At 39.9% G+C, this 24,287-nt stretch overlaps 3 protein-coding genes across 3 annotated transcripts; all 3 read right to left on the reverse strand.

Moving 5' to 3' along the window:
• Positions 1-272: 272 nt before the first annotated feature.
• Positions 273-9,164, reverse strand: cog4 (component of oligomeric golgi complex 4). Its single transcript, XM_067590419.1, has 19 exons — positions 8,825-9,164; positions 7,470-7,552; positions 7,214-7,328; positions 6,602-6,776; positions 6,159-6,352; positions 5,739-5,844; positions 5,494-5,651; positions 5,354-5,412; positions 5,152-5,276; positions 4,941-5,059; positions 4,077-4,243; positions 3,786-3,951; positions 2,786-2,848; positions 2,590-2,703; positions 2,130-2,222; positions 1,969-2,052; positions 1,775-1,876; positions 1,325-1,453; positions 273-768 (listed from the first exon to the last, which is right to left on the reverse strand). Exons 1-19 carry the CDS (start codon positions 8,960-8,962, stop codon positions 634-636), a joined length of 2,325 nt encoding a protein of 774 aa, XP_067446520.1. The 5' UTR covers positions 8,963-9,164; the 3' UTR covers positions 273-633.
• Positions 9,165-10,163: 999 nt separating this feature from the next.
• On the reverse strand, positions 10,164-13,934 carry LOC137183409 (uncharacterized). The gene is made up of 3 exons (XM_067590444.1): positions 13,436-13,934; positions 12,080-12,514; positions 10,164-10,859 (listed from the first exon to the last, which is right to left on the reverse strand). The coding sequence occupies exons 1-3, from the start codon at positions 13,719-13,721 to the stop codon at positions 10,519-10,521; spliced, it is 1,062 nt and encodes a 353-aa protein (XP_067446545.1). The 5' UTR covers positions 13,722-13,934; the 3' UTR covers positions 10,164-10,518.
• A 2,348-nt stretch (positions 13,935-16,282) lies between these two features.
• On the reverse strand, positions 16,283-23,145 carry gfod2 (glucose-fructose oxidoreductase domain containing 2). The gene is made up of 3 exons (XM_067590459.1): positions 22,971-23,145; positions 21,061-21,441; positions 16,283-20,026 (listed from the first exon to the last, which is right to left on the reverse strand). Exons 2-3 carry the CDS (start codon positions 21,311-21,313, stop codon positions 19,125-19,127), a joined length of 1,155 nt encoding a protein of 384 aa, XP_067446560.1. The 5' UTR covers positions 21,314-21,441; positions 22,971-23,145; the 3' UTR covers positions 16,283-19,124.
• Between the last annotated feature and the right edge of the window lie 1,142 nt (positions 23,146-24,287).

The following is a 24,287-nucleotide window of genomic DNA, read 5'->3' on the forward strand; positions in this document are numbered from 1 at the left end:
AATGTGGCGGATGGCAGGGATCAGAAGCGTTGCGCAGCGGCTCTCAATTTATTAGGTTAAAAGTGTTCCATCATCACAGACAAGGAGCTATTCATATATTGAATGACTAGGCTGGATCAGCTGTCTGACCTGCTTCTGTCAGTTTAATGGGTATGATGTTCATTACTGCTCTGTTTCACTGACAGCCGCAGTCCCAGTGTGTCCTCCCAGTGTGTCCTCATTTCATGGAGACAGTTACAGGTTAAAAGGTTGGAACTCCCAGAGTGACACAATTACAGATTTACACTTTTTAATTACACATTTAAGAATAGTCTCGTATTTTACAGATCATTCATATCAAATAGTTCACCATCCCTGCCACATAGCCTCAAACCCTGCCTTTAAAAAAGCTCAGCTGTAACTCTAATACAGACTGACGGATCGCCGGGTGTGGAGCAGAAGGCGACAGAGTCTGAAAACCCGACTGAAATCTCCTGAAAGAGCAACAACGAGCGGTTTTGTTTCCAACAAAAAAGAAACCCTCAGCCATTTGCCCCGCACCCTGCCCACATCCATTTACAGAAACCTGGATTGTGCAGAGCTCTTTAGTGAAATGCATCACAAGGTGGGTACTGCAGCACAATCGCTGATAAGTTACAGTCGCAGCCTCTTGATATCCTCACTTCTGAAGTCGACACGCAATGCCAGAACCTGACGCACCTCCGCCGGGGTCAGCCGCCACGTCAGGGGGCCAGAGTTTGGGCCCCAGTAATCCAAGATCTCAGTTACCTGCAGGACAAACAAACAAACAAACAAACAAGTGAGTCTGTGTGAATCAGTGGTGGAAGAAGACCATTTACAAAGGAGCAATAACATACTATGAAAATACTCAATTTCAAGTATTTTTTAGCAAACTGTACTTAAATTACCATAAATTAAAGTAGTCATAATGCAGAAAATGTGACTGTTACAATATTAAATATTATATTACTGTTGCATTAATGTGTAATAAGCATTTTACTGCTGTAGTTGGTCAAGGTGGCTCTAATTTAACTATTTTTATGCTGTTGGGAAGATTATTTTGTATCAACGCATCATATTTGATAAAATTGTGATCTGTTTTGTATATAAAATGTAAAAAATTACAAGGTTTTTCTCAGTAATGTAGTGGAGTAGAAGTATAAAATAGTATGAAATAGAAATACTCCGTAAAGTACAAGTAGCACTAAATGTACTTTTCCACCACTTGTGTAGACTGCCATTAATGTTAGGAGTAAAAACATAAAATTAGCTTTTATACAGATGTGTATTGTGTGTATTGTGTGTGTGTAAGAATCTAAATTACCCGCTCCAGGTTGAGGATTGTGGCCATTTGTGTGAGACGAGCAAACTTATCCCTAATGGTCCAGGTGGTCACAGTGGTGAGGTATGCCACAAGAGACCGAAGCTCTTTATCGAACTGCAGCCCTCCCAGCTAAAACAGAATGATCAGCATGATACAAACCATTAAAACCAGTGAATACATTTTGTGAACAGCAATATTTTCTTCTACATGCTGCAGAAAGTGGTGCCACTTATTTAAAGGTTTCCTGTTCTTTCTATCAGTAGACAGGCTGCTCAAAATAGGAGAGATGTTATCATGCCAAGAGGAAGCGTCCTCTCCTACAGGCCTTTCTAGACTCATCAATAAATCATTGCTTGAGGCTTTTTCATCACGTGTGTCAGAGATGTGATGTGATGCAATGTGATGCACAGGGTGCTGGCTGCCACCTTGTGGCCGAGCCCGGCTCCTCACCCTGCTGAACGAGCACTTGAGGACCGTCTTCTCCATCTCAATAGATATCAAGCTGGTCATCAGGCTGGTCAGGGTGTCATAGATGACAGGAGAGAGGGCCGTCTGGTGAGAAGACAGGGAGGAGTTTAAAATATGGAAAGGAAGATTATGTATATTCAGTTAATAAGAAGTTGTAGTTTGAATGGAGGAGATACCTTGAACTCCCCCATGAGCTGCTCCAAGTTAACGATGAGCTGCTGCACCCAGGGGTCATTCGCTTCATAATCATTGAACTCCTCCTGTGAGGAACAACAGCAGTTACAGAGAAATGTTTAATGACCTATGATTGTGTGTGAACGAGTCTGTGACACTATACCTCCTCTATGTTGTGTGAGATGGACAGGAAGCAGCTGATCCAGGGTTTGACTTGAGGCTTTATGGCTGTTGTATTTAACTCAGTCAGGCCCTCCTGTGAAACAGAGTATGTAACTTTTACCACTCAGTGGACACTTTTACCAATGAGGCTTCTAGCAACACAAGTTGCACACATTAACAACAAACTCTAGCTGACAAACACCTTGGATATATGTTTACTTTACTGTAAAATAAAAATAAAAATTCAATCTCGCAAAGAGGCTCTCTTTCCCCCGAAAAAAATAACTGGAAATATCTCCTTTAAAAACAGACTATACAGTGTATTTCCCTGTAAAACAGACAAATAGTTATCCTCCCCTATCTGTCACGCTAACCATTCCCATTGCATGGCATCTACTGTAAGTAAATATATACACAACTCCCAGCTGAGAAGCTCTGATCAATGTGTTTGTGCCTCCAACCTGTAAAAGATCCTTGAACTTGGTGGATGTGTTGACGAGGTCGGACAGACAGCTTTCAATCTTGGCTTGTTCGCCAGGACCGGCACCCTGACTGAACAACTTGGAACAGTCATTCTGCAGAGGGAGAAAAACAGCGAGGTAAACTATGAATGATATGATGGATAGAAGAGAAGCAGTGTGCATATATGAAACTTACCTCCAGATTCCTCTTCAGAGTTGTGATATTCTCACTACACACCTCAACATTATTCAGAGTCACCTGAAATAGAAAAAGAGAAAACTGTGAATGAAGGATTCTTATAGTTTGGTTTGGTATGATTCACTTATATTCTGTCTATCTTTCTCTACAAATATAAACTGCAGAAAACTGGCTTCTGTGGTGAAACTGGTATTTATGAACCTCTGAGTCCAAATTAACTTTTGACAAACGGGTTAAAAGGTTTTTGAAGTAGTGCTTCGTTCAGCTGAGAGCCATTTTAAAAATTAAAGCCCTACTTAGCTATTAAATTAGATGAGATTATTCATCCATTTGATTCCTCCCTTAAACTACTGCTGCTCTCGTTGAACAAGCCTTAAACAAAGACCTGAATGCTGAAGCCAGGCTTCTCTCTGGAGAACAGATGATATTACCACAATTTAAGACTTTAAGACTACACATTGAGATCCAACATTTAGAAAATGAGATCCTGAGAGAGAGAAAGAATGTTTCTTCTATTGGTGAACAAAAAAGAAAGGTAAAAAAGCTTTGTCAAAGTGAGTAGCCAGGAATCTGTTGATGGTACTCCAAACTGCACAAAAGTAATGAAAATTTCGTTTTTTTCGCTTGATAGAGGTCTCTGTTAATGATTAGAGCCTCAATGACTGAATGATAACGTCCAAGTTACAATATGTTTTCTAGTTTTTTTTTTTTTTTACTGTATCCTGTCAGGAATAATACATACAAAAACATCACCATGAGCCTTGTATCATTGTTGCGCATCATCACTGCAACATAAAAAAGCAGGTAACAACCATTCAAACCTTTTTTACCCTCGGTGGTGACTCTTAAATCAGGATATATTAATTAAATTTAGGCTTAGTTTTGTTAAGTCTGAATTTTCGTCATTGTCTGTCCAACTGCATGCAACAAGGCTTCATAGAACCATTGCCTGAGAGCGAGGCGGGTATATGTGTGTGTGTGTGTGTTTCCATCTCACCAGAAAAGCAGCCTTGGCGTGCTCAGCACTCTCAATGCCCAGTGTGTTGAACTTGCCCTGCTGTAAGCTGCTCTGCATCAGACTGACTGCACTGCTGACGCCACGCTGGATGTCCTGAAGCGTCGTAGCGGGGAAGCCCTGCCGGAGCTTATTATACAACACCTCCCTGAGAGGCGGGGGCAGGAACAAGGGAGACACACACACACACACGAGAGAGATATGAACAAATGAAGAATGAAGAGCAGCTGAAGAGTATTTCAGATGTGAACTGGAAAATAAGAGAGTGAGCACCTGAAGTCAGACTCCAGCACAGAGTTAGCATGGTTGATCATAGCACACAGACAGTCGATGCTGGAGCTGGATAAAGCTCTACTGATGCACTTCTTTACGATGTAGAAACAGTCGTCCACCATGCTGGAGGTCAGCTGACCCTTTTCGTATGCGTCCATAGTAACAGCCTGAAGAGGAATATTAATTAATATGGGAAATAAAACACTATTTTCGCTTTCCTAAAAGTTCAACACAACATTTTCACGTTATCTATTTAATATTAAATTCTGTTCTTAAAATTAAATTTGTAGTGTCAGAATTGATATTTATCAAAATCAGCTTTGTCAGATTAGATCAATGTAAAATCTACTTGGACAACATGTACAAATAACATATTTGCATCAAGACATTAATTCTCTGTGACAAAACATAACAGCATAACATTTATTTTTCTCGTCACTTTTCAATACTAAAATGCTCAGTATTGACTATGAATTTTGCTCATTAAGACCCAAATAAGTAGTCTGCCTAAAATCTATTGACATAGCTAAATAAAATGCAGTAAGTAAAGTGGAACTCATTCTTGTTTCCACATCTGAATCTGATTCATCAATCTTCGACCAGCCAGTACTCAAAAATACTATAAAAATAATTTGGAGCTTTAAAGTTCATTCTTGACCTTTGGAACAGTAGTTTGCAGCTGCTTTTTCTGGAGCTTTCAACCACATCTAACTACTATTACATGATTGAAATTCTCAACTTAGGTCACATGATGACAAATTAACAATCGCCATGGAAACGCCATTCATTGATGAAGACCTTGAGTTAAGATTATTTTGTCATATATACAAATGCTTTATAAATACATAAAACTGAGTAATTAACCTTGTTGACAGACTCTCTCATGTAGTACTCTTCCATTGGAATGTAGTAGCCAATCAGCTCCTGCATCGTCGTGCTCAGCAAACAGTGTTTCAGTAGCTTCTCCACATTCTGCTGATGCTCTGGGTGTTAGAAAGAATATATTTTAAATACATATTTTCAACTGACAAACAGATAGCTTTGCATGCACAATCATATGTTCATATAAAACTACCCTGTGTGATGCTCTGAGCATCTCCGACTTCAAAGTCGGCCATCATGCGACGACGTAGAAAGCGCAGGTAAAGCTCCGCCCTCGCATTCATCAGGGTGACTTCTGACAGTACAGGGTCCAGTTCCCTGTTCATGTAAGAAAGATATTAAAAAAGACAAAGACGGTGGGGTCTGCATGATGATCCTGAGATAAAAACAAATACCTGGGCTCGATCCTCTCCCCTGGCACGCTCTTCATCATGCTGTTCTGGACAATCTGAAACTACAGGAGGAGTTCAGGTCACAGTGTGTACAGGTATGCAGTGAAATCAACCGTGTCGTGCGGTTAAGATGCCATGTGCACCTTGTTGTGGTATCCTCTCTGCTGGATGAACTTATCAACTATTTTCTGCGCCTGTCGGTCACATTCCTGCTGCAGGTGAGTGATGAGCGTGTACAGATGGCCCGGACCGTAATACGTCTCCACAATAGGCTGATGAGTCTCAACAACACGAGCGATGCCTGTCAACACACACCAACATATTATTTGATCCAAGGCAACAAAAAAAAACACAACACACAAACAGTGTATCAGTGCTGTTATCTCACCTTCTAGTAAAAGTGTCAGAGTGTCAGCAAACACCAGTGGTGCTCTCTTCTCGCCCAGATCTCCTCCTGTAGCTAAGAGCAGGTTCTCTTCAGCTTTGGAGGCAAGCTATGTGAGTGTTTGTAGACAGAAAGAAAGATGACTCATACTGTATGATCAGAATTAATAAGACATAATATATATGTCAATATTTTTGACCAAAAGACAAAGGAAACCAAAGAGCAAACAAGACACACATTGCCTCCTTTCTAGCAGTAATAGAAGAGAAGAGCATGAGAGAAATATGCATTTTTGCAACTCTTTACCAGTATGGGAATCAATACTGGCAACACTCTGACCATAAATGATCCTTTCCAACCTGTAGAGCTAAGAACTGGCCTTCCCCTGACACTTAAGCATGTTTCACGCATTTCACTACTGACCTGAGTGCAGAGATATTGTCCAAAGCGGGCGAGGCCCTGCTGGTGGAGGCCCAACAGAGGGAAGATCTTAAAGAACCTCTCCACCTGCGCTAGATCAACTGCTGCTACAGCTTCATCCAGCTTCTCAGCGACGATGACCTTCAGTTTCTGCTCTGCCTCCTGCAGCATTATCAGACTGGCGTCCACGGCACTGCCTGTGCAGACATGAGGCATCGACAGTGTTACAGTGTCTGTCTAGTCATGATAATACAGATGCAAGCCACGGCACATACTGTATCTACTCAGTACCTGCTGTATGTGAAAAAGCATTAAAACATGACATTTATTGTAATAAGATCTTTTGTTGAGTCACAATCACATTTTCTATGAAATGCTACAATCCTACAATGATCTGACAATGACACAACAACATGCACTGTGACAGAGAACTTGAGGCCTCGTACTTTCTTCTCCCTGCCTGCTCAGCTCAATAACTGACTGGTCCAGAGAAAGGTATCGATGGATGTGGGCAGCAGCTTGTTCGTAATCTTCATTACGCAGGGCTGTCTGCACGCCGTCTGTGCAGAACTTCAGGTCAAGGATATCATCAGCACGCTGGATGACGTTATACAGCCGTGTCTACAAAAAATAAGATATATGCTAAGAGAACAGGACATGCGATCCAATATAACAACATCTTGTGATTAATACTTTGTGTAATTGTTGACACTGTGTCAGAAATGTGATGATTGCACTCTGGAAACTTGGTCATTTATGAGGCTATAGTTGTGGTTTTGTATGGACTCAAAGGTGTAAAAGAATTGCTAAAAATATCACTTAAGAGTTCAATAAAAACATCTGAGACAGTGTTAGCAACAATAAAGTGTTTTGCAGTGATGAGGTGTGTTGTAGAGTCTGACACTGGATTGCATTAGACTGTACAGGTTTTTTGACATTGTGTCAATAAAAAATAAAAAGGTTCAAAAACTGAGTGTATGCAGGTTGACCCCATGACATCCCTGATGGTGCAGAATGGATGTCTAGGGTAGATGGAATGAGTTTGTATGTGTGTGTACCTTTGCCAGGTCCAGCTGTCTGACTTTGCGGCTGACGTTCTCAGCCAGGTTGCAGGTAAATGTGATCATACCTGACAGCTGACTGGCATCTCCTCCAATCAGCTGTAGGTTGGGCCTGCAGAGCACAGACAACATTTGTCACAACAGTACACATTCTTGTTTAAAGATCTTAGATTATGGTGGTTGAAGCTCAAATCAGTGATCATCAGTGGGTGCTTAGGAAACTAGACTGATCGGTACAAGCTACAAACTGTACCCCATCCTCTGTAGTGCCAGCATCTTCGTGTGAATGGTCCCCTCTTGTCCCACCAGTCTGTCCAGCTCAGCCTCCACTTCTTTCTGTAACAAAAAACAAAAACATGTAATGAGCAGCAATGAATAGTGTTATACATTTAATAATTTAATTTCTGAACAATCATCTATTTTCTCATTTTGGTTGTTGTGCGTTAAGGATATGTTCACATTTTTTCTAGTCTGTCCTAAAACAGTTAGACATCCCAATGACCATTGACACATGTTTTTCTTGCTGTTATCTTTCCTGCTGTTCATATTGGCCATTAAAAGATCCCTTCATAATGCACTTACAATGTAAATGATGTAGGACAAAATCCAATCCTTCAGTGCAAAAATGTATTTCAATGTTTATCTGAAGGTAATATGAAGCTTTAGCTGCCCAAATTAGTAAAATCAAGTAGATACCTTAAAAGTTACTGTCTTTTTAGTGTCAATTTTCCACTGCAGCTGAACAGGAAAACACTGTCCGTCAAGGCTCAAAGAAGGAACTTACTGTTAAAAAGACTGTAACTGTGGCTGATATCCACTTTATTTGACTATTTGACAGCTGAAGCCTCATATTATCTTAAGATACTTTTAAATACATTTTTGCGCAAAACGAGAGCTGTGGATCACTTACATTGAAAGTGCATTACAAAGGAATCCCTTATTGGTCAGTATGAACAGGAGGAATAATTACAGCAAGCAAAACCTGTTTCAATGATCATATAGACAACTGACTACTGTTTAAGGGCTGACTTTAAAAATTGTGAACCTGTCCTTTAATGGCACAAAACATGGCTCACATTTGCACAAACAGTCAGACCCCTTTCGTTACAAACCACAGCTGGAGCCAGTGTAACATATCCTCCATTTGGGTCAGGTTACTGTGTTCATTGTGTTTATGTGGTCACATATTTATCAATAAAGTTGGCACACCATTTAATTATAAGAAACACTTAATATCTAAACATGAGGAACATCTCTGAAGGCAGCAGGGTAACGTAACATTATATATTTAGGATGGTTTTTACAATGATGGTAACAGCTCTCAGATTCAGTTGATGGGACCCACTAACTACCGACCAGCTGACATAAATGTATAGCTAGCACCTAGTCACTGATAAAGAAACTTTTTAGTGGAGCACGGTCATGAGCTTGGTTGCTTTTATGCTAATTCAGCCATAATTTCATAATTAAGTCCTTTGCCTCAGATGTTGACAGCAGTGTTTTGAGTCAGCAACGTACGTACGGAACAGACGTTTACGTCGATGACGACGGCAAGTGTACACGTCAAACCAACTGCCGTTAACAGTGGTTTAATAGTTTTATACGAACCTCCTCCACGCAGAGCTGCTGATAAACTTTCTCCAGGTCCTCCAGCTCCGTTAGGGCCGAGATAGTCTCCATACTCACTGAGGACATAGAGCCAGAATCGCATCTTTTCGTTGCGACGGGCCCACCGTTGTCAGCCATCTTCTTCCGCCACAGAGACAGCACTCAGGAAGCAGCACCGGTGACGATTTTCCCTGGGATTAGCCTGTCAGGCAGAGCTTCTTCGCAGGATAATGTCGGCTCAAGCACACCGCCTTTTCATGTTAAAATACACTGACCGTAATAACCTTCAGCATGACCGTAACACTACCCTTAAGCATGTACCCACACATAAGCTTTTGTTGCCGTGGCAGTCTACAAACACTGCCTGAGGGGCTAAACTCAGGGTAACACGCACAAATATTTTACGCATGCGTTGTGCGATTTTGTGCATCATATTTAATAATACATTTAATTTGTACCACACTTTTCATTCATAGTGAAACTCAAAGTGCTACAGTATTAATAGCACAGAACATAAAGAAAATAGTAATAAGAATTAGGATGAAAGTGCTGTTCTGAATGTACTGGAGCTTCTGGAGGCTCCTGCAAGGGATCCCTGTGAAGAGTGAAGAGTTTTGCTGCTGTTTAACTGGAGAAAAAAATAATTATTTTGTAATAGGATGGAAATGGAAGCCATTCATTGGCAAGAGACAGCAGTGAGATTGTTTTAAAAGAGTTGGCGCACCCAAATTACAAAAAACAAAACAAAAAAAACTCCTAATGAGGTCTAATTTCAGACTACATGTGGCAACCTTCTTCTTTCAAATACTACCCTCTCCATGTTTCCTGTGTCACTTCATTTGTGTTAATTTGATTAAATACAGGTTATTTAGGAATTTGCACCATGTAAGCGCAATACAAACTAAAATAATAAAGGTATAATTACTAGATTTTGACCACTCTACAAGACATGGCTTCAAGATGAGGTAAATATACCGGAGCTGCCTTAACACCGTTATAATTTCAGTTTATACTGTACTGAAATAGACACACATGACCTAAAACACGTCCATAAATCCATGTCAGATAATCACAACCTGTCACACAATGATCCTGGAGGCCTTTGGGGAACCTGAGGGTCTGTTGGTAATCCATCCTTGGTGTTGGTTTTGAAATATCTGCCACCACCTTGATACAACTGCGAATGGCACTACTGTGGAATTTCAATTTTGTTGCTCAAGAAGTAACAAAATTACATTTTAAACACTCAACAGTATTTGCAATTTTTCCCCCACATGAAACAATATCCTGGTTACTCAGGATAAAAGGAAACCTCCTGCCAGTTGTGGAGTTTCAAGAATTTTCGAGGTGATGTATTAATTTAATGAAGGCATTTGTTGCAAGAACAGTGTCCAGTAATCTCCTTTTCTTCGACATCTTCTTTTGTACATAAAGATCTTAATCAAAAGTGTCTTTATAAATATGCATTGTTTTACACTTTTAAATGATTCCTTCCAACATTACAACTTTTCAAATGTTCAGACACCATAAGGCAGTAAAACACAACTGTATAGAAGGATCCAAAAATCTTACTATAAGAGGAGTTTACATTTTCATGCTGTCATGTGTTGAGTTAGTCCTAAATCGTTAAAGAAATGAGGATGATGACAGTCAAAACCCGTCAGTCCTGTTGGGTCCTGAGTCTCATCACAGAATCAGGAGGCTGGCTGTCCTCTGGAAACCAGGAGTTCTTCCTTTTCCTGCTGAAGCTCTTCCCGTTTCTTCTGTAGCTCTGCCTTTTCTGTCTGCAGCTCTTCTCTCTGTCTATTTAAGTCTTTGGCTTCCTCCTGCTGTGCTTTCCTCAGTGACTCGATTTGCTCCCTCTCCACAGCTGCCTCTCTGGCATTCGCTGCACGCAGCTTCTCAAGAAGCTCCCTCTGATGCTCCAGAGCGCGCGCCTCCTCCCGCTGCGCTCTCCTCAGAGCTTCTATCAGCTCCTGCTCCCTCCTGAAAACACGCCTTTCTCCTCCAGAGGCTCGTGAATCTTTGATCACATCTGCAAGAAGGAGGAAAGAGAAGGCTGCGAGTTGAATACAGTAGAAACACAAAATGGAGCAGAATTGTTCACTCAACTTATATTAAGTAATTATGGTTGCTAAGATACTAATTACTTTCTTAAAGTTACATTGACAACACATGTAGTTGAATATGGAATATTTAAATATTTTACTGCACTTTTAAGGCTGAAAATTAGTGTTTTGCTGCCATCTCTGGTTGAAAGTTTCACACCTTGTTTCACTACAGAAATGTGCTCTGATGCACCTGTAACCAAACCCAACAGTGACAATGTTTACATGCACACTAATATTCTGCTATTATTCTGTCAATGACAATATTCTGAATATAATACGGGTCATATAAATGGCATATTCTGTTTGGATATTCCGAAATAGGCCTTATTCTGAATGTAGCATTTTTTAAGACACGTGGGATATGCTGATATTATTCTGGTTTTAGGAACATTTGGAATATGTGTCTCAATAGGTCTCATAGCCCTCTTGCTTGTTTACCCAGAGCAGGCAAAATGACATATACTGGAGCAGGAAGGCAGACAGAGGAGAGGAATGAGAGGAGAGTGGAGAGCTGTTCTGAAAAACAGAGCGTGCCTTCTCCACGACAGGGATGGAGGAGATTGTTTATTATCCTGACATGCAGCTGTGGACTGACGGTCACGACTTGGTGTGATGCACCAAAAACACTCAGCAGGGTAGTAAACATCATGGGACAACCGAGGTACTGGACGTGCCTGTAACTCAATATAATATATATCAGGCAGCAGCTCACTAATGTTTTTCAGCTTGCTGGTTTACTTCACTGCCTGCGGAGATCTTGTGATTCCTGTTCACACTGGAGCAGAGGAAAACCCTGAAAACCCATGTAACCATGTAAACAGCTTAGTAGGAATATTGCCTTTTTTGGAATAAGGGCAAAAAATAAGTATTTTGTGCATGTAAATGTAGTTGATGATGTTGTGGGGTCCTGAAGTACACCTGCACAACACTGCAGCAAGCTGAGAAGTTAAACCACTAGAGGTCAGCAAAGATAACATTAGTTACTCTTTAAATTGTTTTGTATTTAGGTTTGTGTTTAAACAACATTTAATAATTGTTGTCTTCTGTTAAATGAAGAAGTGTTTGTTATACCTTTCACTTACTAATTAAGATGTATTTGAAAAAGTCTGAATTTATTACATAAACAAACAGCACTGAAGGTTACCTGAAAACTGTCTCTGCTCTGTCACCTCAACAGTCACCGGCGACGTAGATGTGTCGCCGTTAGCGTTTGAGCCACGTGATGACTTGGATATTGGTGGGTTCTGCACATCACCTGCTACCTGAGACGCCTCCGGGTGCCTCTTTGACATGTGTCGATGCAGGTTGCTGGTGCTGCTGTCAAAGCACTGTATCTTTTTCTTGCAAATCCGGCAACGAGCAGCAGCCAAACTCTCCAAGCGCTCAAAGTGTCTCCAGATCAAGCTCCGTGTATTCCGTCTGCGTTTTAAACAGCGGTGACCACTTGCCTTTTCATCTGTTCTTTGTTCTACTGGAGCTCCTTGTGCAGCTTCCAGGAGGCCATTAAGAGCCGAATTAATGTCAGCTTCATTCACTGTGGTGATGGTGTCAGAGTCTCCATCCTCCAGCGCCACTTCCACTTAAGAAGAGGTAAACAAAGCTATAGTGAATAAAGATTCTCAGGCATGACTTTGGAAAAAAGGCAGTACATTTTATGTTCACTCTTAGTTCTGATAACTCTGTTTATAATACACAGAGGAGAAGCAGGTGAGTGTAGTGAGACCCAGGAGCAATGTTTACCTTCCTCTGCACTGACTGAAGTGAGTTTAAAAGCTTAAGTCAATGTGGAATAATCCAATGTTGTCACAAAAGCTTGTGAAACATTAGAAATTGTCTTCATAATCAGTGGTGGGAAGTAACTAAGTACATTTACTCAAGTGCTGTACTTAAGCACAATTTTGAAGTACTTCCATTTTATGTTACTTTACACTTCCACTCCACTACATTTCAGAGGGAAATATTGTACTTTCTACTCCACTACATTTATTTGACAGCTTTAGTTACTTTTCAGATGCAGATTTGACACAATGGATGATATAACAAGCTTTTAAAATACAACACATTGTTAAAGATGAACAGTGGTTTCCAACCTTTCTGATTTTTGACATCTTCCATAAAGCAGCGTGTAGTCAGGGTCACATTTCAGATGTCTGTTTCAGAAAAATCTGAAACTGTGTTAATGAGTCTCCTTGTTAATCTAGTCCAGATTTGACAGGTCTAAGTATAGTGGTTTTTGATCTGGACCTTGTCTAATGTGGTCTGGATGGACAAATATCAGTGAAATCACCTTTATTTCTGTTTTCATAAGCAAAATAAAGGTTTCACAAATCTGAAAGTGGGTTTAAACAGCGTTAAGGTTTTTGCTACGATGTCTAAGTTTACACTAGTGTCAGTAGTGGAAAAACACAGAATCAGCCGCTAAATATCATCATTTATGTTTCCCCTTAACCCCGACTGGGAGGCTGACTGGAGCATCAGTAGGTGATGTAGAGGTCCATACCGGAGCAGAACTGTCCGCTGTCAGTCTCCAGGTCTCGGTGTCCGTTGCTGGCAACAGTTTCAGGTCCTTGTCCCACACTTTTCTCGGCGATGGCGACCTCGGTGGGATGTTTGACACGCAGATGTCTCAGCATTGCTGTTGTGGTGCCCTGCTCCCGTTTCCCCAGATAATTTCTGCAGAGAAGACACTGGACCGAGTCTGAGTCGACTGCTTTAAAAAAGCCCCACACTACACTTCTCCTACGGGCCATGTTTATCGGTATCTCCGGTTTATCAACACACAACATTAAATCACATCTGCTCACACTCTGTTGTGTTGTCAGGGATCTACAGCGACAGTTTCCACCGCTCGGTGTTTTTTACGGTATCCAGAGGTAGCTTTGACTTGACTAGTAACGATTTGTATCGGTAACAGTCTCGTTATCTGTTGAGCTTCTTGTTTTAAATGGAGGGTGTTGCTACAACGCAACGTCACATCCGGGCCAGCTGTTAACCGTCAGTTGCTAAAACAAGATTATTGTAGTGTCTACATGGTAACCCTAGATTTGCACAGGATCTCGCGAGAGTGATCATTTTAACCCAAACCATGATCTGTCCCTAACTCTAACCAAGTGGGTTTTTTGTGTCTAAACCAGACTTTAACTACAACGTTGTCACATCATAAAACACAATTATTTAGTACAATGACAAACAACACGTACACAATGAGTGAAGGCGTACAAATCCCGCGAGGGTTTCGTAAATCTAGACATCATCCAAAATTTTCTATAAAACTCTCCTAATTTCATATTTCTTGCTACATTGGAAACCTTTTTATGAACACAATGTAAATTCCCATAATATTTGGAAATTTAGAATAACACATTATTTCTAATACAAAGAAAATATTTATTTATATTTCTTTTGAGATGCTGAAATTTATTTGTATATGGACCCTGAAACTGACAAAATGTAGAACCTCACCCCCTCCCAGAATTTAAACTCCAATCAGTTGGTTTAAAAAAGAAGCAAAATAGCAGAAAATAGAAAAATATTTCTTTTTATTTCTTAGATTTTGGATGCTGAAGCGTATGCTGCCCTGAAACTGACAAAATGTAGAAAAAACCCCACAGAATTTAATGTCCAGTTAGGTGTTGAAAAATGATGACACTGTTTGTTTTTGTCTTTGTAAAGGCAGTTATGTCTCTTTTGCCTTGTTTGATTTGCTCTCTGGTTCTTGTACTACAAAATGTGTACATGTGTAATTTAATCCTTGATGACAATGTCATAACAAGGATAAAATATGTAACAAAAGGTATACATGTAATGAACTCCTACACCACAAATTTAATATTGAATTTAATATTTGCCCATTTTGTAAAGCAGACATTGAATCATTAGGACACATTTATTTATAAATGAATATAATATAAATGGATGCAGGTTTGATTTTTTTCAGCTAATAGTTGTGCTTGAAAAACAAAACTTCAACTTTCCGGTATAATGACATTGTTTATGGATTTTTTTTCTGCATGACAAAAAGATTAAACATGTCAAGAAAATTATTGTGATAGCAAAATATTATTTACATAAATGTAGATTTTATTAATCTCCCTTTATTAAATTCAGATATGTATTTTAGGTAGTCCCCTTTCCCACACTTTTACAAGACACTGTTTTTATGTTCACATAAATCTAATAATGCTTCTTTTTTTTTAGGTTTTAACAGGTTTTGCTCAGCTGGAAGATTCTCTTCATCATCCTCACATTTTCACAGTTTTTCCAGGGTTCCCTTGGTGGTCCACATGACTGTTTGGTTTTGGTCTGAACAATGTGGTCAATAATATCCGACAGAGCATTTGTGATGGCAGGGTGGGTAACGTACACTTTGATAATTCATTTATAAACATATTAGTTGTATTTGCATTGATGCAACACTGTTTGGAGACACAGGTCAAACTGAAGAAAATGCAAAACATCTAGCACATCTGCAGTTGTGTCAAAGCCTCCGGAGAAAAGAACAAGAGAGAGCCTTTAGTTATGAGTGGAAACAGTAACACGCTGCTTCCACTCAAATTACTCAAACAGACTCACTAAGTGTATTGCGCCTGAGTTAAGTGCCATCAACATGGATAACTTTAATCAAGTGTGGTAGGAGATGCACACTTTACAATCAAAGACACATTCAAAACTCATGTAGACACTAAAATAAACAGTTTTGCATCTTGTGATTGTATATAGCTTCGGTCGGGTGGGAATGGCAGCTTTCCATCAGCTGAAAAAAGGAGATCCTCAGTTCTGACCTTCAACACCAAGATCAGGATCTTCAACACCACTGTGAAGCTTGTTTTGCTGTGTGGAGCAGAGACCTGGAGAACAACTGTCGGAGCCATGAAGAGAATCCAGACATTAACCAACACCTGCCTCAGAGGAATCCTACAAATCATCTGGCCAGATATTATCAGTAACCAGGAACTGAGACAGCGAACAAAACAGCAGCCTGCAGATGAAGAAATCCTCCGAAGACGCTGGAGATGGATTGGTCACACTTGTGCCCTGGCCATACATGAGGACAGCTGGAGAAATTGGCCCAGGACCGGGATTCCTGGAGGGCCTTTGTTGGCGGCTTGCGCCCAAAGTGGGGTCACAGGCTTTAACTAACTGACTAATAAATAGCTGCAACCCTGTTAACCAGACTGCAATGTGCAAAACGGTTGTTGATGTTTCAATGAGCTCCTCATTACCAGTTTGATTAACCTACAGTAGGTTTTATAACTAAGATCTCTGCTCTATTTATTGATTTATCTACACTTAAACAAACAATTATAAAATTACTTGACAGGAGCGGAATTAATTGAAATCACAGACAATGAATGAATACAACCGTATTTATTAAAGGAAATATCTGTCAGTCAGATGAACAGTACAGTTTCCCAAATTAAATGCAACACAATGTGCTAAAAAAAAAAAAAAAAAAGCCATGTTATCATTTAAAACAACACTAAATCTAAACAAGATAAATATTACAGCTTTAACAGAAATTCACAGGCTGAAAACACAAACACTGAACAGAATAAACATCGGGAAGCATTTCTCCACACCGAAACATAAATAAATACAAAACGTCTTCCTTACATAGACAAATGTTAAATTCATTTTTGCAGTGAGCTAGCTGGAACAAGAATTGCACTGCGGTTTAAATAATGTGGCATATTATCAGTTTATCAGTGCAAAAACCCCCCCCACAAACCAAAACGACTTTAAATAAGAACTTGGTAACTCGGCTGGAATGTATTTTAATAGTGGTGGGTCAGGAACTTTATGCAGGCAAATGTGATGTGTTATTATGAAGACACTTAATGTAAACTTGATTTTTTTTGTAAAGCACTGTTGGGATAGCGTGAGGTAAGCGTGCAACGTGTATGTATCTGCAGATCCTGAGTGAGTCTATAAGATCTACACTAAAATAATCTGCTACTGTCTTCAACACCTGCAGGGCCGATAATGTTCAGGATATTCAGCAAAACTGAGATGCAGTGAGCGACTACAACCTTAAATTGTTAAAGAAAACTTTTCCTATCTCTTGGTCTGAGCCACACATTTATACACTCACGCACATCAAATCCAGTGGTTTTACTCAATGAAAAGATCAGTAAGGTTTCAGGGTGAATAGTGTAAAAGGGGCTGATAGCTGCCCCAACTCTCTGGATTTAAACATGATAACAGCTTTTAATGCACAGATTGCCAGAAAAGAATCTTGTAAAACATCTAAAATTATTTCAAAAGGTTAACAAATGTAAACAAACCTTTTTACACACATTTTAAACTCATTTAGTTTTCAAATACCCTCAGATTCTGCGTCTAAAACTTTAACAGTTTAACAAATCACTAATCTATCATTTTTTAGGACAAGCCTGTTTCTGCTAGTCTAAGATTTGGTTTAAAACTCCACTTAAAATCTATCTTTTGAGTATCAAATGCTCACTCTTTGTAAGCTTGAAAGGTTTCTGTTGAGAGCTGGTAGTTTCCTTCTTTGATTCGTCAGCATCAATGGATAACAGATTACAATGTCGAGAAGTTTTCATAGTAGAAAAAAGGATCAAATAGTCCCAAGAAATATTTTCTAAAATGTCAAAGTTACTCTAAAATATCACTGAATCCACTAAAATCCTCCTGTGTTTTTATCTGTTCTGGATAATTACAAATACGTGGGTGAATAGATGAAGGTTTTAATTTTCCCACCATGATGAAACTTTTAAAATCCACAGTTCAAGCTCACTGCTGCTTTTGTCTGTGAAGGAGGAAACTACAAACTGTTCACAGCCTCTTTTCAAGACTAGAGTGACAGATTTAAGATGAAGAATCACTTCATGAATCGGGCATTTCGAAGGGCAATGCTACAAATTTGACTTTTTCTCATTTGATTTTCTACATAGCTTATTTTACACAATCCCTGGTATCTCACATATTTTACTTCCTGTAATTATCCTCTTCCAGTCTCCAGTGCTGCGGCATAAAAACCTACGAGCCCCTCTCGCCATTTTTCAAATATGTTTACGCTTATTACACATTCCAAAAATTAAAAAAAAAAAATCTAAAGTCTGCACAGCTCCATTATTCTTATTCTAAAAATTTACACAAGCTCCATCAATGAAGCACCAGCTGAATTGTGTCAGTGTCACTACACTGCAAACACAGAGTATTTTGTTAGTCAAATCATCCGCATGCTGTATTATTAACATTCATGGCGGAGGTAAACACTCCCGTTTGGAATCAGATGCTGTTGAAGTTGGAAGTAAATTAACATCATTACGTTTGATTCATACATCAACATCCACAATACAGATTCAATTATCTTCTCAGTTGGCTTGAACATTCACACTTAAGCTTTTAATCTGAGCCAAATTACTGAATTCACAGCTTGGACAACCCCGATATTTGCCAGTGATGATTTATTAATTGATACAGAATAAAAATCCAAATGAGCATGAGGCTGTTAGAAGAAAGCTTTGTGTATAAGCTTGTGCCGAAGCTTGATTTTATAGCTTTAAGGCCTTGTCAGCTATTTCTCAGGGTAGCTAACCTCCAACTCCTGCAAACAATTCAGCCACTGATGTTCTGATGTCTTGACTTTTAGCAAAACTTAAAGAAGAGCAGTGCTCTTGTCTAATTGCGAGGATGAGGTATACACTTATTTGGTCTATCTTAAAATATCAGTAAAGACATGCTGTACATTTTTTAAATACAGAAATATGATCAAACAAACTGCAAGTAAAGAGAAAGGTGACAGTCGGACTGAAAGGTTCTTTTTGACTCGTCGGCCAGTGTTTGACAGGAACTTATTTAAACCATTTTATGTATTTAAACGTATTTAAACCATATTTAGCAGGAAATTCGGAGTCATGACTCCATGACTTCAAGCTTCAATGAAAACAGGAACTGTGTCCATTTTTTTTGACACACTCAAACTAAATATTCACCTGTTTTATGAATCAGAATAATGGAGCTGTGAATCACCGATTTAGTGTACGTCACGACTGTGAGGGTACAACACAGTTCACAATTCTGCTCAAAATGTGACAAAGAGCGAAAATGCAGAAAGTAGTCATGGGTAATGTAAATCGCTTAAGCAACTGAACTGAAGGAAAAACATTCGGAGCCCAGTTTTGTCAGAGACACGTAGTAGTTGCACTGGGTGTATAAATATATGTTTAGTTCTTATTTCTCTGCAGAGCCTCACACAGGTTGTGGTTCGGATCTGGCTCTTGGCTCATGATCTCAACGCACTCCCACTCTCCGCTGCAGCTGGACCGTTTCACAGCCTCCACCACCGTCTGCACATACAAGCCATCCTCAAACGTTGGTGCCATGGCAACTGGTCCGCGCGCCCAGGACCTGCGCTCCTCGTGAGCCTGAAACGACTGTCTCAGCGCCTTTACCATGGAGCTCAGCCCCCGCAGATGAGGCAGAGGCATCTCTTTCACCTCTGGTCCGGCCCACCCACTGTCCCCAAGCAACAGCTCCTCACCTTTACTGCCGTTGCGTTGACCATACAGTTCCGTCCCTCTGGCGACCAATCTCCCAGTGGATCCGACTACCATAACCTCGTGCACAAACGACCCCGGCATGTTGAAGTTCAGGGTCACGGTGCAGCACACCCCGCCAGAGCAAGACCCGGGTCCACCCATCAACATTTGGAAGAAACAGAAATCGTCGCTGGTGACTCGTCGAATGCCTCGGATCAAACCGTTTTGTTGCACAAAGGTCCGCAGTAAGCCATGAACTCGATTGGCTCGTGCCCCGGTCAGGTAACTTAAAAGGTCAATGATGGCAGAGCCGACAGTGTGCAGACCGCCTCCTCCCATCAGCTCCTCACATGTCCAGCCGTACGACTGGTCCAGGAGGCTAGGGCCATAGACACGGACATCGCACACCTGCACGTCACCAACATATCCTTCCACCAGCAGCTGGCGCATTGCGACAAAAGCTGGCAGGAAGCGCAGGGTATTACCCATAATGCTGAGCAGCTGTGGATAATACCTGGCTGCAGTCACCATCTTGAATGAATCCACGGCAGTTGCAGCTTTCTCACACACAACATTCTTACCAATACCTGCAGAGAGACGGGGGGAAGGTTTAGATCATTATTATTCAGGTAATATTAAACTCACTGATCTCTCATCTGCCAGTCCACCTTCTGAGAAATCCTTTTATCTTTTTGGCAATCTTATGTTACAACAAATAAAAATTCAGCAATTGATTTCTTTGTGTGAATTAATCTTTTGTGTGGTAGTGAGCATCATGATCATTCAATACAGTTCTATAGTTATTATAAAGTGTTGCATACATTTTATGTTAAAAGTGATTTTTAATAAATTCGGAAAGTTTAGTTTTCCTTGTTTGTATAAATTAATAAAAAGTCGCCAGCGGGCGTGTATAATTTTTAAATATAGAGATCGGCAGCCTTCAGTGCCACTTGGAGTTAGTGCCGTGGATAAATCCTTTGGCGGGGACACACTCAGGAAGTTGCAACTATAACAGGAAGCTGAGGTCAACACTCAGGAATTCCATTAGATATGTTAACTCGATAGACCTACTCGACTCTGAATGCATTGTATGCATGTATGTTTAATGTTGCCTGCTGATTTGAGAAATATCCTGGAATGACTACTTATCCTGTGATCACGGCCATTATCAACAAAAATCACATTTAAAAAGGACAAAACTTGAAAGATACTTAACAGTAGAACACAGTCTTTTTTTAGTATGAGCATGCTTTGAAGAGTTCTGTGATTACAATCACAAACACTGGATCTGTTTCACAGAAAACCTGCCCTGTAGCTGCATCAGGTCACATTACGTCAGATGCTAATTCAGTGTCAATGAAAACTATTTAAGACCTGAACCTGGTGTTTTGGGGGAAAAATTAGCTTATTTGAGTGTCCTCCTTCCAATAAACCCCAAAATTTTAAACTGCGTTGACTGAGTATCCACCTATATTCTCTTTTTTTTCCAGAGAAATGCTGTATAGTTTATGGCCCAAGGTATTTGGACAGGTCAGCTTGGCAAAAGGAAAAAAGTGCTCTGGTGAGTGTGGCTGACATACTGCAGTCTAGTGATGGTGTACATGTGTTTATGATCTCTTACCCAGTGCTTTGACAGCAATCTGCCGCGTCATTGAGGGTGGAATATAGATGCAAACAAGGTCGACATCTTGGTGCAGCAGGACGTCATCAGATCGGCTGGTGTGAAATGGGATGCCGAGCTCCTTTGCCAAGCAGCCCGCTTCCTCTTCACTTCGCCCCCAGAGCGCATGGACCTCAAAGCCTTCAGCTTTCAACAGCGGGACCAGCACTCGGGCTGTGCTCCCCGTGCCAAATACACCGACTCCTGGCAACATGGCAGTGCCACTCACTGCAACCTTACGTCTGAACCATGGCCAGCCTCACTAACATCCCAACTGCCAACGATCCACTTGTCTGTAAAGGACTTTACTGTTGTCTGGAAATAAGGGAGAGCTTATTGCACCTGTAAAAATAAATAAACAGACTATTAAAGCTGGGTGACAAATTCAAATATATATATTTTTTACAATTCAATAAAGCAACAATATTCTGGGAAATAATTACTACTGCTTCCACACAATACTTTAAGTAAAAGGTGAATGATATGATTGATCTCTGAGAAAAGAAATGTGGAAGAAATGCGCGATTTTATTGTAATGTTATGATAACCAAAAACTCATTCAATAACTAGCCTCATAGTACAATATCTATTATACCTATTTATCTCCTAGATATACCAAGAAACAGAACAAACACGTCAGATGAAGGTCTAGACCAGTTCCTCTTATCAGTGGTCTCTGACAACCACTTACATTGTATCCTGCCACATAGTGAACATGCCATTCCTCAGATGTTCCACACCCACAAGTTAACGTCACTTCTACCTCTCTAGGAAGTGCAATTTATCTGTGCGTGATCTTATCCAAGTTAAACACTAATTTGGTGGCATTTTTGTACAAATACTTGCCCATTAGATTGCTTAATTAATGTCAACAATTTATCTTAATAGTATTCTTCCTTCAGTCAGACCGGCTGGTTCAGGAGGTTGTTTGTCAAAGTACAGTTCAGCTCAACTCTCCTCTCCACTTATCTTTGATGATTTTTTAATTTAATTGTTATGGACCTGCAACTGTTGGGTGGATTTCATCATGTGTCATTATGTGCAATTGATGTTATCGCCTAGATTTGGCTGTGTGATGAGAGCACCTCCCCACAGTGTTATTAATTTAAGGGTGGGGTGTCAACTGTGCTGAAACCTGCTTCAAGCTCGAGTGTGAGCAGTTCTTTTTTTTGGCTGGACCCTAATGATGTTATGCAAAGACGAAAAAGTGGTTTATGTCATTATATTATTATAAACATGAGAGAATATGCTTGTTTCTCTGTAACTTACTTCAGCAGTATCACTGTACAATAACACACAGATAAAGAAGTTTTCATTGCATTTTGTAAATATAATGTGGCATTGTTTTGTTGCATGGTTTGTTTTATTTTGAGTTGTCGAGTCTAGTGCGGAGGATTTGTATCCTGTATCAGGAAATATTCAATAATTTTCAAGAAATAAATACATTTGTCCTCTATTGTGCTCAAACATACAGTCTGTCAGCAATCTCTTATTGGACTCTGAACAGTAAAGTAGCTATCTTGTGTTGCTAACGACCCGGTCAGATAACAGATTCACGGTAATTAAATTCATAGTTGTCATAGTTGTTAGGCTTTCTTCGGGTCAATTTTCTATGCCAAAAACATGCGGAAAGTAGCCAGAACGTTTAAAGCTAGCGCCCATACATAGACTAGATTTTCATAACGTGAGCTAGCACGTTCATCGGCTAACAAGCTAGCCGGCCAGACAGACAGCCGCATATCGAATTCAAACAGCTCCCGGTAAACGCAACTTGAGACTGAACACACTTTACATCTAAACGTAACTTCTCTATCTTTCTTTACACTGTTTAAGAAAACAATCGATAAGGAAATGCAACGATAACTACCTACCGGATTTACCAGCCCAACATCAGCAGCGTTGGTCGGTGTTCATCCGGGCGCTGCCCAGTTGCTAATGGTAACTTCAGCCCAGCCGGAGACACTAACAGGCGGAAGATGTGTCACCACCGGAGGATTGAGGAAGGGATACATGGACGCCGCTAGCTTAGGACATATCGAAATATGGCTCTTTACACACGTTACACACGCAACTTTGTTCCTGTGAAATATATGTTTGCAGATAAGAAGTAAACAACTAATCATAATAATAATATTAATATGAAGAATCGTATTAATTGATAGAGCAAGTGCATTCTTTGATCGGGTGCCGTGTTTTCCCATGAATCAGTGCGCGAGCTTATCAGCTACATACATAATAAACTACATATAGACCAATTTACACATTTACACTTTTTACTACACTTTTTTGGTAGTTTTTATTAACTTTTTTCATATATACAAACATAATGACACACAAGATCAGTTGCTACAGTAAATCAATAAAAAATAAAAAACAAGGGAGCACCATGCATGTGGGATAGAACATTTTCCTTAAAAACAACAACAACGTCGTAGGAATATTTACTTCATATTAGGTTCCTTAGTTTATATACATCAGAAAATTAGACCAAACTTCATAAAACTTTCCTTGGTAATTATTAGTCCTTGTGATTACAGATTCAAAAGAGGTAATGTCTGTCATCAATTATAACCATTTAGTAAGATGTGGTTTTGTCTGGCTCTTCCAATGGCGGAGAACAATACCTTAAGCGGCAATAAAGCCTGCCAGTGCAAGTCCAAAATTTCGTTTGGATATACTTGGTGGTAGGAGGGACTTTTTACTCCACTTTTAACTTTTTAAATATTATGAGGGACACTTGTTAGAGTTGCACAAATATGTTCTCAGTTAAACAGTATGAAGGAATGTACATTTAGAATCAGAATCATCCTTATTATTAGCCAATTATCTTTACACATACAAAGAATTTGACTCCAGTTTAGTGGCTCTCAATGTACTTACACAACAATCTTCAGATATATACACAAGAAATGACTATATACAGGTGAAACTCTTTCTGTGAACTGTAAACAGGACACAAAAAGTGCAAAGAAATGAAGAGTGCTGTGGTTATCTATGGTTGGTGGTTATGTACAGCATATAGTTTGTTCATATAGTTTGTGTATACTGGTATGTGTGTATATGTGTAGGACAGGTTCACAATTTTTCAAGTCTGTCTTAAAACAACAGTCAGGTGTCCATATGAACACTGAAAGAGGTTTTCCTCGCTGTAATCATTCCTCCTGTTCATACTGGCTATTAAAAGATCC

This window comes from Thunnus thynnus, chromosome 1 (assembly GCF_963924715.1).
Source record: "Thunnus thynnus chromosome 1, fThuThy2.1, whole genome shotgun sequence".
NCBI lineage: Eukaryota > Metazoa > Chordata > Actinopteri > Scombriformes > Scombridae > Thunnus > Thunnus thynnus.

What these genes read in the sequence shown, in the direction of transcription:
- cog4 (XM_067590419.1), bottom strand. Translation starts at nt 8,962, where the DNA reads ATGGCTGACAACGGTGGGCCCGTCGCAACGAAAAGATGCGATTCTGGC. An exon ending in CTGGCACTACAGAGGATGGG is followed by an intron (nt 7,329 to 7,469) that starts GTACAGTTTGTA and finishes TGTGCTCTGCAG; the next exon opens with GCCCAACCTACAGCTGATTG. An exon ending in TGAGAGAGTCTGTCAACAAG is followed by an intron (nt 4,244 to 4,940) that starts GTTAATTACTCA and finishes ATTCCTCTTCAG; the next exon opens with GCTGTTACTATGGACGCATA.
- LOC137183409 (XM_067590444.1), bottom strand. Translation starts at nt 13,721, where the DNA reads ATGTTGTGTGTTGATAAACCGGAGATACCGATAAACATGGCCCGTAGG. An exon ending in CAGCGGACAGTTCTGCTCCG is followed by an intron (nt 12,515 to 13,435) that starts GTATGGACCTCT and finishes CCTCTTCTTAAG; the next exon opens with TGGAAGTGGCGCTGGAGGAT. An exon ending in AGAGCAGAGACAGTTTTCAG is followed by an intron (nt 10,860 to 12,079) that starts GTAACCTTCAGT and finishes TCCTTCTTGCAG; the next exon opens with ATGTGATCAAAGATTCACGA.
- gfod2 (XM_067590459.1), bottom strand. Translation starts at nt 21,313, where the DNA reads ATGTTGCCAGGAGTCGGTGTATTTGGCACGGGGAGCACAGCCCGAGTG. An exon ending in GATTGCTGTCAAAGCACTGG is followed by an intron (nt 20,027 to 21,060) that starts GTAAGAGATCAT and finishes GTCTCTCTGCAG; the next exon opens with GTATTGGTAAGAATGTTGTG.